Source organism: Eremothecium cymbalariae, chromosome 2 (genome assembly GCF_000235365.1).
Source record: "Eremothecium cymbalariae DBVPG#7215 chromosome 2, complete sequence".
Lineage (NCBI taxonomy): Eukaryota > Fungi > Ascomycota > Saccharomycetes > Saccharomycetales > Saccharomycetaceae > Eremothecium > Eremothecium cymbalariae.
In genome coordinates this window covers 247,833-263,915 of record NC_016450.1, presented here as the reverse complement: position 1 = coordinate 263,915, position 16,083 = coordinate 247,833, and the positions used below count along the sequence as shown (strand labels likewise).

Below are 16,083 nucleotides of genomic sequence, written 5' to 3'. Positions count from 1 at the left end.
TAAACTTACGTCCATCGTTTGTTCAAATCTTTCATTAATCCACTTTATAGAAAATTTTCCAAAACTTTGATGGCTGTTACTCACGTGACCTCACGTTAACTGCCCATTGCATCTTCAATACATGTCTTTGGAACAATCTACTACGCAGAATAACGAACTGCGGCTTCAAACGTGTTGCATCCGTGAATCTATACCACCGTGTTATCTGGTTTCAAAGGATGCTTGGCACTTGTTCACCCAATTAGATTGTATCCGAAGCGATTAAATAAAACACAAAGCGTAATAATAAAGACAAGAAACCTATAAGACAGAAGTTTCCTTGAAGGTTTAGACAAACAGGGTGAGGCAACAAGTCTATTTATGCATATCACAGTTTATCTAAGCAATATATATGGATTATAGGATTGCTAAGAGGAGCTCAATTTCATTTGGAAGTTACCAGAGGCCGATGGAGCAATTCCAGAATGCTGGGGGGAGTGGAATCTACCAGCGACAAATTCCCATGCTGTACAACCCGCGGACGAATATGGAGCCTCAGGGTCCCAACACATGCACATTTGATCATAGTTCGCCACAATTCGCTTTGGATTGGAGTGTGGGGGACAAGGTTGCTGTTGGTTCTTACAAGGAGGACTCATTTAATAAAGTGGTGATCTTGGAGGCGGGTTCTGAACTGCTGCAGTGGGAGAGCACGCTACAGGCGCATGTGATATATCCGGTTTCTAGGATACAGTGGATGCCCATGAGCTCGGAGAAGCTTGCGACATGTTCGGACTCGTTGAGGATATGGTCTTTAGGGGACCAATTGAAGGAGCAGGTGAATCTGTCGTTGGTGAAGTATGGGAAAGGAGTTGGGGATGTAGCGAATGGGCACACTCTTGGCAAACTGCCACCTGTGACGTCGTTTGACTGGAATTCGATAGATACGAATATTATTCTTTCGAGCTCTATTGATACTACTTGCACCGTCTGGGACCTGCAAGCGTCAAATTATGTGAAGACTCAATTGATAGCCCATGACTCAGAGGTGTTTGATGCTAAGTTTCTAACACAATCAAGCAATTTATTTGCAAGCTGTGGCGGCGATGGTTCTGTGCGAGTGTTTGACTTGAGATGTCTTGCTCACAGCACTATCATCTACGAACCACAGTCTCAGATACAGACACATACCCCTTCGCAAATCCAGCTTTCAGCGCAAGGCCACGATGATGGACATGCGCGGAAAAACAACCAGAATGCAGCTGAGACGTCCTTAGCAGTGTCGTCACTTGAGAGTCAAGCATTGCTAAGATTGGAGCCCTCTCCATTTGATCCTAATATTCTTGCAACCATACAGCAAGATTCTAATGTTGTGATTATCTTGGACATGAGGTACCCTGGCTCACCGATTCTTACGCTCAACGGCCATTACTGTGCGCTTAACCAACTCCGGTGGCATCCTTCTAAGCCTAATGTGCTTGCGACATGTGGAGATGATTGCCAAATACTATACTGGGATCTTCTCGATAGTTTAAATGGTGGAACGATTTCAAGTGGAATACCGCAACAGCGTTGGACATCCACAAATACAGTACACTTTTTAGAAACCCCACAAATGTCATATACAGCACAGAATGAGGTGAATAACATGGTATGGAGACCTAAGGGGGATTGGATTGGATATGTGGCGGGTAAGCAATTTCGGAACATAAGGATATAGTTATTTTCTTATATTCAATCCTTCTAATACTGCGATCTGATGCACTTAATTCCTAATTTAAAGAGCTATCATCCAACATTCTCGCAATTGTTCACCCTTTCACGGAATAACTAAAGTTGCCAATATTTATTTAACAGATAAAACAAGCCATGCCAATTCACCACATGCATCTTCTACAAAATAAATACTTTTAGTGTAGATTATGTGCTTCAAAGGAAATCATTATTGATAATGTGTAATATATAACGCCGGTTTTAGCATACCTTCTTCTAAGAATTGAAACTCTTGGCATTATCTGAATGTAGTTGATTACCTGGTTGTTATCTGCGATACAGCTTTACATTAATGAACATGCACCTCCATGATGTTTAGATTAGAAACTAAAACACGCTGGATAAAAGAAGTGAAAGAAAACGCAAATCAACGTTAATATATATATATCTATATGTATACAATGCCCACCTGGATAATGGTGGGTTAAAGGCTTGATGATTAACAAAGAACATATTGAGTGTATATTCGCTTCAATAAGTAATAAGGGTGAAGATTTACATCCATCCAGTTAACGATAGTTATCAATAAATGTTCGATCTATATTTGACGGCGAACTATATTCAATACTTATGATCCCCAGCTACGGGAATATTAAGCAATACTTGATTGTTGGGAGATACTAGCATTCGATAATGATGGTAACTGCTATATTTATAGAAACTCAAAAGAAACAACACTTTAGATATATAAGTTCCAAGGTACGGCAAAATCCAACCATTAAAGCATCGAATTACGTCCAATAACATATACTTAGACCGCAAGACAAAGGATTGACGTTACGAAGAAATTAAGAAAAAATTTTGATACAATGTATCTGGCTTCGAACCTATCCAATTACATCTAGAATAATATGTTAATGCTAGTTAAGGTTCCATAGAACTTGGTAATAGATATAATAATCAGATCCGTTTCTTTCTATGCGAATTGAACTGAATTGAAGATAAGGCCAGATCACTGCAGCGTTACACTCATCTGAACAACACTCATACTATATCATAGCTCCCCTAATATAAAGGCTAAATCGCCATGTCCCCAGAAATTTGTCTTGTGACATCAACAGAATGTTTCCTACAAATAAATCTCGACTCTAACTGGCTGTGTCTGTGACAATGCTAAAAATGACAATTAAGTACAAATTTTTGTTTTTGAAACGATATGGTAAGGGTAAGAGGAATACACTGAAAATGCCCTTTATCGCCTTTTTGAACCTTTTTTGGTATACTTCCTATATCTTGACCTTTTAGAAGGTGCTTTAGACACAGTTGACTTTCTTCTAGAACTGGTAGGAAGTTTTGATTGAGGTGGTTCCATTGTTTGTTTGATTTGCGATACAATTGCAAAGTCGTTTGCTTCTTGCTCTTTGTCAGGGACAAAGAAGTGAGATGTTGAACCCCTTTCCATGGAATTTTGTTGTAAACTATTGGATAAGGTATGCCGATTTAAAGTTTTGGATACTGATGTAATATTTTCTCTCTCTTGTTTCAACGTCAAAAGGAGGTTTCTAAAATACTTGAACTTGGAAAAAGATTCTGTAGCTGGACATAAACGATCAAATTGCGGTTGACTGATTGGAAGATGGACGGACAAATTTCTTAAAATATGTGGAGTCATAAATGAGTTTGGTGTGGTATACCCATAGTCATAAGCTTTCTTAATAGCCACCGCTTGTAGTTTATCATATGACTGAGATATATGTCGTTCAACTTCTAGAGAATCATTATCTGTTAAATTGCATGCAGTTTTATTGTATTTAAGATCAGTGCTAGTTCCTAGAGGGGTTTCATGATACAAGAAATTATCAAGGTGTAATTGTGGACCTCGGGAAGTACCAACATCAGCTGACTTTTTTGGATTATCTTGTGAGAACTCTTGCATTTGAGTTGGACCAGCCGTATAAGCATTACCTAGAGCACTAGAAGGTCTTGATAATTTTGGTGTTGTGGCAAACTGCATATGAACCCTCATCTTGCCTTTTAGTAAATTGTTCGCTTTTGGTCCTAGCTTTACATAGTCTGAGGCAAAACCACGACCATTCATAACTGAGTATTCTTGTAATATTTGCAGAGTGATTAAGTGGAAAAATATCCTTTCAATGTCAGCTTTGCTGATTCTCTTGCCCAAACCATGGAATTCAGATTGATCATGACACATTTGGATAACTTTTGCATTTTTCGAACCTTTATATATATCTTGGCAATGAATCAAAGTTACTTTGTCATCCTTCACAGACTGTACCAATCTGATAATATCCAACGCCTCAGAAGTTACATCTCGATCTTCATATTCGATATTATGCCCATTCCTACAATTATCACAGTTTTTGGTACAGTCTGAAGAATTAAAACTCTCATTGAAATAGGATAACACTAGCTGCCTTCTACAATCAGTAGTATTCTCACAATATTGCATCACTTGTTGCAACTTGTTTAAATGTTTCTCTTTATTTTCCCGGTCAAGATTTTTATCTTTCTGAATCATTGACTGAATGGTCCGCACATCCCTAAAAGAATAATACATAATACAATGAGAATAACTGCCATCTCTACCTGCACGCCCAGTTTCTTGATAGTATCCTTCTAAAGTCCGAGGAACAGTAAAGTGGTAAACAAATCTCACATCCGGTTTATCAATGCCCATACCAAAAGCCACAGTGGCACAAATAACCTGAACCTTATTAGACTGCCAACCTTGTTGAACTTGCAGACGCTCATCAGGGTCCATACCTGCATGATAATATGCACACTTTACCCCACTGCGAACCATAGTAGCTGCAGTCTGCTCGCAAGAATTCTTTGAGTGACAATACACAATTCCGGTCTGGCCCCTAAACTTGGTTTTTATAGTTTCACATATTTCATCCATGGAATTCTTAGACTTCCGCAAAACTTGGTAGTAAAGATTCGTTCTATTAAAACTTTGTTTCAAAAAAACCGGTTGCCTTAGCTGTAAGTTGTGAATGATATCCATACGAACCTGTTCGCTTGCCGTTGCTGTTAGTGCCATCATGGGTATGTTTGGATATTCTTCTTTAAAGAACTTTAATTCTTTATAATCTGGTCGAAAGTCATGACCCCAGTTAGAGACACAATGTGCTTCATCGACAACGATACGAGATAACTTGTGATCACGGTACAACTTCTGAATTGCATTTTTGCACTGTACCGAGGCACAGATCATTTCTGGAGAAATATAAACCAAATCTAGCAGCCCATTAATAAACAAGTTAAAAGTTTGGCGCCTTTGCTCGGCTGTACCTTTAGAGCTGAACATACTGGCTTTTATATTTTTTGCTAGTAAGTGTTCAACCTGATCCTGCATCAGGGATATTAATGGCGATACAACTATCGTTGTTCCACTAGTGTTGCCAGATTTTACAATTGCTGGTAGTTGATAGCATAGAGATTTACCACCTCCTGTAGGCATTAGTACAAAGACATCTTGGCCACCTAAAGTGGCATTTATTGCTTCCAGTTGATTAGGTCTGAAGTTCGGAAGCTTGAATATATTTTGCAACTTGTGAAATACTTCAGCTGTCCATGGAAGCACTGGGGCTGAGATTTCTTTGACAGTTTTGGTTACCGATGTAGAACCCATCGGTATAGCACTAAGCTGTTTAATCTCGCTTATAGAGAAATCATCGTCATCATCATCCAACAAGTCCTGTTCTCCAGTAAGCATATTCTCCTTCTTAATCTCTTTATGAGATAGAGGCACATATTCCACCACAGAGGTTTCTGAAATGATTTTCAAATCGTCGTCCAATTCTTTTATATCGTTCCTTTGGGTTTGATATTCCCTTTCTTGATCAAAAGCTTCAAGATCACTGTCAGAAAGGTTATCCACTAAATCTTCATGCATATCGTTAAATTGGAATTGCGGCTTAACACTTTGCACACTACGAACGATTGTATCTGAGAACATTTCGCCGTCATCATCATGATCCAGTAGATTAACTTCTGGAATATTGTCGACTTGAAGAGCGTCGTCCATTGACAGTTTATGCGGAGACGATTCGATAATTATCTCGTTTACTCTATTCTGAGATCGCTGCGAGCGCCCATTTAGCATATTTCCGTCATCTCCGCCCAAAGATTGTGATTGAGTATTAGTTTCCAGGAATTCAGCTCCTTGATCCGAGCCAGAATGATACAAATAGTCCTCGTCCATATCATGGGAATCGTTCAAATAGTTTTCCAGACCGTCTGCAACGAATTCGCGGTCGCTATCGTGAACATCAGTATCTATTTCTTCGTCCATAGTGGATAAGAAATGCGAATCTTCAGTTTCCGCTTCTACAGTAATATCATCAAGCCTTTCTTGAGAGTGAGTGGCTCCCATGTGGTAAGCAAAATCGTCATCCATAGCCGGAACTCTATAATTAACATCTTGCTGGCGTTCTCGAAGCATCCTTGTCGACCTCTTCTCAGCCTCAGAGTGAGAGAAGGCAGAAATATGTACCCTCTCTTGATGCACGACATTACCAACTTTAACATTGTTTTCACCATCTTCTTCATCGTCGAGATCTATAGAAATTACGTGGGAAGGTTTTGGAGGTCGTATTGATGTGGCTGTGGAAAAGGGAATTACAGATGATGAAACTGGTACATCTGTGCCTACATTGCCATTTAGTATTGTCGCAGTAAAGTTGGACGCTATAGAACTTTCGACTCTGTTGATATTTGGTTCCAATAGACAGATAGCTCTTGATACAGAATCAATTTGAGGCACGAACTTTTCGCTTATCTGTTGCCTCTTTGCATCCTCTGATAATGTAGTTGATTCCAAAACATCACACTTTCTTTGCAGCAATAAACACTTTTGTTTAAGTAACTGAATCAGCTTATATGGAATATCAGACTGCGACCCATCTGCTATTAACTCAGATGTCTTACAACTCCTCGGTAAAATCTCCACGTCTCTCGGACCATGACCCATGGAACTTTCTGCTGACCAAGCGGATCCCCGCACATGACTGGATCCTCTGATAAGCTGTAATTGAGATTCACCGCTTACCTGCTTCTGTATCCTCGGCTCAAACAATACGGAACCCTCTTTAGTCTTATCCGCATCGTTCAACGACTTCGATGTCCACCCAACTTTCCCTACCGCGGATAAATTCTCAACTTCAATTGGACCTGAAACCAGATTACTTCTCTGCAATACAACAGAATGCTCTGTCGCACTCTCATATCCACTGCTTATACCACCACCGTGACCTCCATTCTCACACTCCTCCCTTGCCCGTTTAGCCAGTCTTCCCGTATTTTCGCCGCTGAGAATCGAAAACAAAACATTTTTATCTGGTAGACAGCATTCAGATTCCCTGGCCCATTTGATTTGCCCCGTGAGGTTCGGAAACCATTTACCCCTAGCCATAACACTGATATTATCCTCCACTACTGTTAATACTGTCACGTTTCATTCATTGCTTTGTTTACTTTCTAGTTAGAACCTCCTTACCTTGGGCGCGTCCTCTTAAAACCAGAATACGGTAAAGCAATTACCAGTCACGTGGACATTAATCCCACCATAAATGGCTCTACAAATATTCAATAGTCACTGGCCATCTTGGCTGCTGTAATTGGCGAACTATACATTAGTCCCATTGCAGCAGCGTATGGCTTTTTCTCCTTGTTTCTCCCTCCTTTCCCAAAGATTTACGGGTTCTCTATTTGAAAAGTGCTCAGCCGTGTCGTTAATATGGGCATTTATTCATCGAACAGTACTAAGTAGATTATAGACTCTACGACATGTTTCAGAAGCTGCAAGGATTGAGGAGGAACGTTACACATTGTCGGTCTGTGATCGCTGCAACGGAAGTTTTGAGTATGTGGTATGGCTTATATTTGATTTAGACCAAATAAATGTAAACGTTTAAACGTTGGTTAAAGCTTGTTCACAAGGAGAAGGTGGGTTGTGATCATGGTGGTTTCTGCAAGGGAAATGAGATCTGGCTAGTAATTTAAATCTATACAGTACAATTAGTAGGCAGCTAGCCGGGAGGCTGCAGCCGGTGTTCAGTGAGTCAGGTAATCACAGCGCGACCCGTCTTGGATAGTGTTATATTTGGTATTGAGGAAATCCGGAAGACGAAGGGGCTTGAGGGTTTGGGGGGCCAGTTACCAGTGTTGTAGGGCGTGTGTAACAATGAATAGGCCAAAATAAATTGGGGATTAGATTAGTTTATCATTTGATTAGGGTCATGCCTATTCTGAGGATTTTCTTTAGGACGTTGGTCGCCCAGGAGCCATGAACATCGATTCTGGCAGGGAAATGTATATGGTAGGGTTGTGCTGTGTACCTTTGAACTTGGGAAAATGTTAGACATTCTGCCATGATAGTCTAACTGCAGTATATTTTGGAGATATAAGTTAGTATATATACATTGCGATCTGGCTAGCATTATACTAAGGGAAGAATAACTAGAAATGGGACATCCCGGGTTGGTTTACTACGAGTTGAATAACCCACAAAAAAGGATGTCACAGTGAACAGGGTGTGTTTTCACCCCCCCCCCCCCCCCCCCCCCCATCAACGAGACACTTCACACTTGTCATCTCTTCCGTGAACGATACTTTCCGTAACCTTTTCAAGATTACATTGGGTCTGGACATGCCTGGTCTCCCCCATCTCTCAAGGCTACTGCACCTCCACTACACATTCCTGAATACTCCAGCTCTTAAACACCAACTGAACAAAGACAAACGAACCCAAACCCGTGGCGTTGCAGCTGTCTAAAATCTACAACAACCACCTGAAATCAGACCCGTCACACAGCAGGCCATCTTTACAGACCAAAGACCCTCTTAAAATAGCTTCCCCATATATGTATACAACAGGCCAGAAACCCACACCGACTTACCGCTGGCTCGCCCCTGCGAAGAACATTCCGTGGGTGGTACCATTCTCTCTTCGCAACCATCACCAAGATTCCACCCTGCAGGCAGCACGACTATCCATCAAACCCTGTACATAGCTGCTGGCCGATGGATAGATATATATACTACAGATAACAAGAACTTACCGGTATATATCATACCACATTTCGATCCCTACTACATCCAAAACAACATGACACCCCTTTTAACCGCCACACCATCGTCATCACTACCGTTTCATCTATTCCAAACATTGATGCTTTTCAAGAATGAGGCTGGCTGGTCATGAGAGGAGACGCAAGCCATTTTGACACACGAAAAAAAACAAAACACATAAAGGAGGAAACATGAGAGTACTACTGGTTCCGCATTTCTGTGAAACTGAACGTCAGGTAAAGGAGTTTCTGCAGCAAGTCATCAGGCCCTCGATAGGCTGTAGGATAGGCTAATTTTAGTGAGTAGGATTAGGATGGCAGAAGTTGTTGAAGACACAGCACAGGAAAAATTGCAAGAGGCAAACGGTCATATGGGCGGAAAGGAAAGACTTGATGGTTTAATTAGTTCACAGATGGTTGAGGTGACAGATGAGAGCGATAGTACACAGAGTAATGAGGTTGAGTTAGGGGAAGAGGTTGAGGTAGATTCAGGTGGAAGGAGCAATGGTTTAGTTAGTGAGGAAGAGATAATGTATACTACCAAGCCCTTAAATATGGGGGGTGAAGATGTCAGATCAGAGTTTGTAGAGAGATCTGAGATACAAAAAGGCTATGAAAAAAAGGCTATAACGACGGAGGCAGCAGTAGCAGCGGCATCAGCGCGGAAGTCGAAGCTACCTGTATTGGCCACTTCGCTCAAAGATGGGGTGAAACGGAACGAAAGGAGTACTGGAGCGTCTCCCAAGAAAGTAGCAGATTCTGTAGTCAATGACAACAAAGTAGGGGATGTTTTGGCTAGAATTAGGCGTTATGAGCAGCGAGATGGGGAGGTAGGCAGAAAGGATGGGGTTCTGCCAGTTGAGAAATCTGCCGTATCGTCTGTTGGAGAGAAAGAACACGTCATGGATGAGGTAAAAGCAATATCTGCTGCGGATAGTGTTGGCGATAGCCCCAAGAAGAGGACGGTGCATGCAGGGAATGATAATAAGCCTGAACTTCCTACCAGAGGTTGCAGGAGAGAGACTTCAGCGAGGGCAGGGGCTTCTCTTAGGAACCATAACGACGAAGGAGACAATGCTTCTTCGGCGGCATCAAAATATTCCGAGGTTCAGCGCACTGAATCATCCGATTTTGACTTGATCATTAATAGGTTGCATGAAAATGCACAGGAGTTTATGTCACAAGATGAGAAAGCACAGGAAACTGTGCAAGAAGGTGCACGTCAACTAAAATCTAGTTATTCTGAATTCTTGCAGACGATCAACAAGTTGGAGCATGTTGCTGTTACTGAAGATGGTAGGACGGATGAAGATGCTGAAATCTTTGAAGAATTGACCAAGCTTGACTGGCAGTTTTGGACTCAGGTTGTCAATAATTTTGCTTCTGTGGCCAAAAATGATTCTGTAAGATTAGAGCAAGAGATAAGTAACGGTATTCCAGAACCGATCCGGGGCATTATATGGCAACTAATTTCCAATTCAAAATCGAAAGAGATAAAACAACTTTATCATGATTTGCTACAGATTCCTTCAGAACACGAGAAAGCTATACAGCGCGACATTTCAAGAACCAAGTTCATTCCTAGTGACAAGGTTGATTCTCTATTTAATGTTTTAAAGGCCTATTCGTTGTTTGATCCCGAGGTTGGCTATACACAGGGTATGGCGTTTGTCACAGCCCCATTGTTGCTAAACGTTCCTGAGGAATCGGATGCTATTGGGTTGTTGATTAAATTAATGAAAAATTATGGATTAAGAGAGTTTTTCTTACCCGACATGCCAGGCTTACAGCTCAAGTTATATCAATTTGATCGCCTATTGGAGGAAAATTCACCAATCTTGTACAATCACTTGATTAGGCAAGGTATTCGTTCCTCTATGTATGCCACCCAGTGGTTTCTAACTTTATTTGCTTACAAATTCCCATTAGGCTTTGTGCTTCGGATTCTCGATGTTGTATTTGTAGAAGGTATTGAGTCTTTATTGAAGTTTTCGTTGATTTTAATGCTAAAGAACGAGTCGACTTTGGTGCAACTAAAATTTGACAAGTTACTGGATTTTTTGAAGGATGGATTATTCTGTTACTACTTGAAAGAGAATGTAAAAATGCGTAAAGAGGGGAAGGAGGCTGAAAGTGCCATGCAAACAGCCGAAAGTGGCGATTCTACGTCTAAATCAAGCATAGTAGGATCTGAGATAATTGGCACCGAATACGATGTCAATGTATTTATTCAGGATGCAATTCAAGAAGTTAAAATCACACCAATTCAGCTCAGAAGATATAGTTCGGAATACGAAGAGATTCATCAGTTAGAATGTCAACGAGAAGCACAGTATGAAGAAATGAGGATCAAGAACCGCCAACTACAAAGGGAAGTGCGAAAATTGGAGCACGACTACACGTTGTTAAACAGGGAGCATATTATGTTGGCCAATGAACTAATCCAAAACAGACTCAGGATAGAAACGCTTAACGACGAGAATCAAGATTTGAAGTCTACCATAGAATTGTTGAAACAACACATTGCTAATGAGATGAGAAGACAATCTCTGCCAAACCCAGACGCAGAGATCCCCACAAATCTAAAAGAAGATTTGGAGAAGACCATGCAAAGGAACCTAGAAGTGATGAATCAAAACCAAGATTTAGAAGACAAAATCGCTGCCTTGGAAAAAGAAATAGAACTACTTAAGGCAAACACCGTAATCCATACAGAGAAGCAGAATCAAGAATCTGTGAAAAAATCTCCAACGAGTTTACATGCTATTTCACCATCAATCGGCAGCTGGACGTTCAAGAAACCATGGTAAAGCTTTGCTATTTTGCAATTATAATCATATTTCAAGCGGTTGCTTCCATTATATATATATATATATATATATCATCGTCTTTGGGCCCCATCAGTGTGCCCGAACACGCTCTTTAAGTCACGTGATTTATCATGACACCGGTGGTAACGTGATACGGAATTGTAAAAACTAGAGCCAGCGCCGGGTTTTCACACATTTTCAAGAAAATTCTTGCACACGAACTGCTTCGACTGAATATTGAACCGCACACCATCGGCTGTCTATCCAGTTTCAGATCCAGGAACCTGCTGTGGCTTATTTGGATAAGGTTGTGGAAATGAGATTCAATATCCAGAGAAGCTTCTCTGTTTCCTCCAACTTACTAAGGGAGTGGAGGCTGGTTGAATGTAGAAGAGTTGCCAAACAGCCGCAGTACCAAGTAGGTGACCCGAAACCGTTATATATTCAAAAGGAAAAAAGGCGTTTCCCTGACTATCCATACGGTGAATCACATATTTTCAAACAGAGCAACAAGGGTCTGTATGGCGGGTCGTTTGTTCAATTCGGTAATAACGTCTCTGAATCTAAGCAGAAAACAAGAAGAAAATGGCTGCCCAATATTTTGAAAAAGTCATTATGGAGTGAGACCTTGGGTAGAAAAATACCCATCAAGATGACTGCGAAGGTACTAAAAACGATCACAAAAGAAGGTGGTATTGATAACTACCTAACTAAAGACAAGTCCGCCCGAATTAAGGAGTTGGGTCCAACCGGCTGGAAATTGAGGTACACCGTTTTAACCACACGGGACAAGAAAGAAAACCCCCCGCACAAAGATTCTAAGGTGGTACAGGATTCAAATGGTAATAGCATAACTGTATACTACGAATTGCCATACAAGGGGTCTTCCACATTACAGATTACATGTGGAAGAAGAAAACTGTTAAAGCTGTTGTTCCCCTTGGAAAAACTAGAATGCAAGGCCGATGGGGAAGCTATAGATTTCAAGAAATTTTTAGAACGTTACCAACATTCCCCAATCGATGCGATTGTTTCTAAGTTGGATCAATATGGGTTTGATTTACGACAAATTACCGCTAACTAACTTGGCCCTGCCATTGCATAAGGGAAGCGAATCCTGTACATAAATAAAAATTATAATTAAAAGATGTTTCAGACTGACGCTAGCCAACGGAAATGGCTGCCGCACGTATTTACCAATTATAAGCATACACTTCTATAATTATTATACTACACTGGGAAGATACCTCCCGCAGAGCGTCACAAAAGAGCTACATTAGTTCATCGCGAGACAGATCGTGAAATCTCGTGTGACTGCTCCATCCGTGCACCATAAAAACATCTACACACCAGGCAGTTCGGAAGCTTGTGGTGCGCGGAGATCGGCAGATGCAAGGCCGCGGCCGGCGACGCGCCCACCGCGGCCTGGGCCTGGCAAGTATGCGCGGAGGGAGGGGCGGCCCACCGCCTGCCCCCGTCTGGTGGTGGGCGCGTCGCCGGCCGGCACAGACAGGAGCGAACGGAACGGTTCTCCCCAAAAATGGTGAGCATTGGCAGCAACCGGGTAACCCTGATTTTACGAAAAATTTTTGGCAAGCTTGATGGCCCTACTCTTTCAAGCTGGAAGCAGGCTTTATCTTGTGTGGCATATACAACATTATAACACTCTATATTGGCATACTTTGCGAGAAGAGAACGATAGATAGAGATGGCTGTTAAATCTGGTATGTTTAAAACGTTTAGATAACAGATGGGTCGGTGAGAGAATGGAAATGTGGGTTGTTGCGTGGTTTGCATAGCGTCGAGCACAAGAACCAACGGAGATGCTATATTACGGGGTCCTAGGCTTGTTAAGATTTTGAGCTTTGAGACAGTCTGTGCGGAGGCTGTGGACTGTGGGCAGCGTCGGAGGTATTCTGGGTATTTCGAATGGAGTGTCAAGGCTGCGGGAGTTCCGGTAAGAGGGGGGAGCTGAAACAGAGCGAGGGCCATGTGACAAAACAAACTCATACGAATCTTTCCATTGGTGGATCTACTAGCCATCTATGTGTTTCTTGTTTATGTGGAACAACTACTAACAATTATTGGATTACAGGTATTGCTGTTGGTTTGAACAAGGGTAAGAAGGTCAACTCGATGACCCCAGCCCCAAAGATCTCTTACAGAAAGGGTGCTTCTTCCAAGAGAACGGAGTTTGTTAGATCTATTGTCAAGGAAGTCGCCGGGTTGGCTCCATACGAGAGAAGATTGCTTGATTTGATCAGAAACTCTGGTGAGAAGAGAGCCAGAAAGGTTGCCAAGAAGAGATTGGGTACTTTTGGCAGAGCAAAGGCTAAGGTTGAAGAAATGAACAACGTCATTGCTGCTTCCAGACGTCACTGAGCCGATAGGTTCGGCGACTTTTGTAACGTATATTATTATTTCGAATATAATATAATAAAAACAAAATGTTTTTCTCTTTGTTATACTATACTCCACCTGCGTCATAGTGCGTGTGTAGAAGGAATATCGCGCTTCTGGCGTTACAGTAATGGTGACAAGGGGATCGTCTGTCAATATACAAACAAGACATCTCCAAATAAATGTAGCTACGCAATACCCTTGTTGAACACAGGCGGCAGACCCTTATTTTAAGTTTGCAGTGCATGAATCGGCGACGCAGCCTCCGGATCGCGCGTCTTTCAGCGGACAGAAAGCCATGGATACAGATGACTACCATTAAAGAGAACAACATCAAGAAGAATCCACTGTTGCACTTCGCTGCGAGCCCGGTGCAGTTGTCCTTTTGCCCAGACGCTTTGTAATTGTCCCGCTTTTTCACCGCCCGACTCAACCTCCGAATATCACGAAACCGACTTGGAAACCGATTTGCCGGCCAGTGCAGAGGAGAACAGGTGCTGCCAGGGCCTTTCTCTCACATTCTTGGCCGCAACAGTTGGAGCCAGAGAGAAAAAGCGCATCGCTATAATGTCTGCTCCGCTGAACAACAGCAGCAGACGAAGCTCCCGCACCAAACTGTGGCAGAATGGCACACCCAGAACCGTCCAGGATTACCTCTTTGAAGCGGAGCCTGACCGGACCTGCCATGCAGCACCCGTGGAAGCCACCACCAAACCCCCACCGCCCTGGCCGACATCTCATGGCTGCCAGACTCCACAAACAGCCGCGGCCAACCACACATGCAGTGCACATCGCACACAACAGGATTTCCCGACCACACGGCCCATCTCCACCCGCAACGCCCGCCGCGCATTACATAATCCCTCCGCAGCCCTCGCGCCCGCCGCGCCGCCCGGAAGGTTACCCGGCCCGACCCAGCTTTTCTATAAAAGCCAGTCCGCGTCCCCCGCCGTGTCTTGTCCCGCCACCTTTCCGGGCTCACCATGTCTTTAACAGACGCCCAGAGTCACGGCAAGTTTGCATCCCACCTACTTCGCTGCCAGGAGCCCGCCGTTGTCCCAGGCCCTCTTGCTCTCGTGCTCGCGGCTGTCTCAGAGCAACTAACTCGCAGGTCCAGCGGTCTCGTAGAGACCGCTGGACCTGCGAAGGGACTCGCATTCCTCCGGCCGGCCTGTCGTGCTGCGTCCCTTGGCGCAGCTATGCGGTTCAGAATGTACATTTACTATCACCTGACCTCTATCTACCTCTATCTAGCCTATGTATCCTGCGCCCAGCGCACAACGTGCCCGCCCGTCGCACCACCCCCAACTGCCCCCGTGCCTGCAGCCCGCCCTCCGCCCACCCTGCGCTCAACAACCTCCGCACCTGGGCAGCAGCTGCTGCTGCCCCCCCGCTGCCCACGGTAGAACCGCCTGCAACACGCATATAACTCGTTAACCGCCGCCACGCACCGGCCCTCATCATACCCGTGACGCTTCAAACACGCCTGTATGGCACACGCCTCCGCTTTGCACGCTCCCATCACTGCACACGGCCAGCCAAGCTTTTTCCCGCTCTCGTGTGTCGTTCTGCGCTTGCCTTTATCTGTGCCAAACCCGAAACAGCCCAGCAAAACCACGCCGGAAAGATTATCACACAAACCCCTCGCCGCCCCACATGGCCCGGTCACTTTGTACCTCGTGGATGACAGCAGGGTGCGAGCCAGAAATCCACCCGATAACCCAAACGTGCTTTTTTGCCCACCGCCATGGCCCGCCGGGCCATGGCGGTGGCTATTGTTGTCATTATTACGGTCATTATATTGAGTACCACCACGGTGCTGCTCGATGCAGACACAACAGCACCTTTTCCTTGTTTTTCGTTGACTCATAACGCCTGTGTGTGTGTTTTTCGACGGTGTGGCGCTCTGAGCAGGAATAGAGCCATTAGCAGTGTTTCTTGTAGGGAAAAAGTGGTGACTGGAGACAGTGCGCATGCACAGACACACAGCACAAGACAAAACACACCCAGAAGGTGATCGATGATGAGTAAGTGGGTTATAACAGAAGGGTGATGATCTCTGTGTGTATGGTGTGTAAAAAATGATA

General features: G+C 43.4%; 6 protein-coding genes across 6 annotated transcripts; 4 read left to right on the top strand and 2 right to left on the bottom strand.

The window, feature by feature from the left end:
• Nucleotides 1-391: 391 nt before the first annotated feature.
• Nucleotides 392-1,699, top strand: Ecym_2139 (uncharacterized protein; the record flags this gene model as incomplete). Its single annotated transcript, XM_003644660.1, has 1 exon — nt 392-1,699. The coding sequence occupies one exon, from the start codon at nt 392-394 to the stop codon at nt 1,697-1,699; it is 1,308 nt and encodes a 435-aa protein (XP_003644708.1).
• A 1,245-nt stretch (nt 1,700-2,944) lies between these two features.
• SGS1 (ATP-dependent DNA helicase SGS1) lies at nt 2,945-7,129 on the bottom strand (the record flags this gene model as incomplete). The annotated part of the gene is made up of 1 exon (XM_003644659.1): nt 2,945-7,129. One exon carries the CDS (start codon nt 7,127-7,129, stop codon nt 2,945-2,947), a length of 4,185 nt encoding a protein of 1,394 aa, XP_003644707.1.
• Nucleotides 7,130-9,100: 1,971 nt separating this feature from the next.
• Ecym_2137 (uncharacterized protein) lies at nt 9,101-11,596 on the top strand (the record flags this gene model as incomplete). Its single annotated transcript, XM_003644658.1, has 1 exon — nt 9,101-11,596. The coding sequence occupies one exon, from the start codon at nt 9,101-9,103 to the stop codon at nt 11,594-11,596; it is 2,496 nt and encodes an 831-aa protein (XP_003644706.1).
• A 316-nt stretch (nt 11,597-11,912) lies between these two features.
• On the top strand, nt 11,913-12,680 carry MRPL24 (mitochondrial 54S ribosomal protein bL28m; the record flags this gene model as incomplete). Its single annotated transcript, XM_003644657.1, has 1 exon — nt 11,913-12,680. One exon carries the CDS (start codon nt 11,913-11,915, stop codon nt 12,678-12,680), a length of 768 nt encoding a protein of 255 aa, XP_003644705.1.
• A 624-nt stretch (nt 12,681-13,304) lies between these two features.
• On the top strand, nt 13,305-13,978 carry Ecym_2135 (60S ribosomal protein eL36; the record flags this gene model as incomplete). The annotated part of the gene is made up of 2 exons (XM_003644656.1): nt 13,305-13,320; nt 13,692-13,978. The coding sequence occupies 2 exons, from the start codon at nt 13,305-13,307 to the stop codon at nt 13,976-13,978; spliced, it is 303 nt and encodes a 100-aa protein (XP_003644704.1).
• A 1,273-nt stretch (nt 13,979-15,251) lies between these two features.
• CMC4 (Cmc4p) lies at nt 15,252-15,971 on the bottom strand (the record flags this gene model as incomplete). The annotated part of the gene is made up of 1 exon (XM_003644655.1): nt 15,252-15,971. The coding sequence occupies one exon, from the start codon at nt 15,969-15,971 to the stop codon at nt 15,252-15,254; it is 720 nt and encodes a 239-aa protein (XP_003644703.1).
• Between the last annotated feature and the right edge of the window lie 112 nt (nt 15,972-16,083).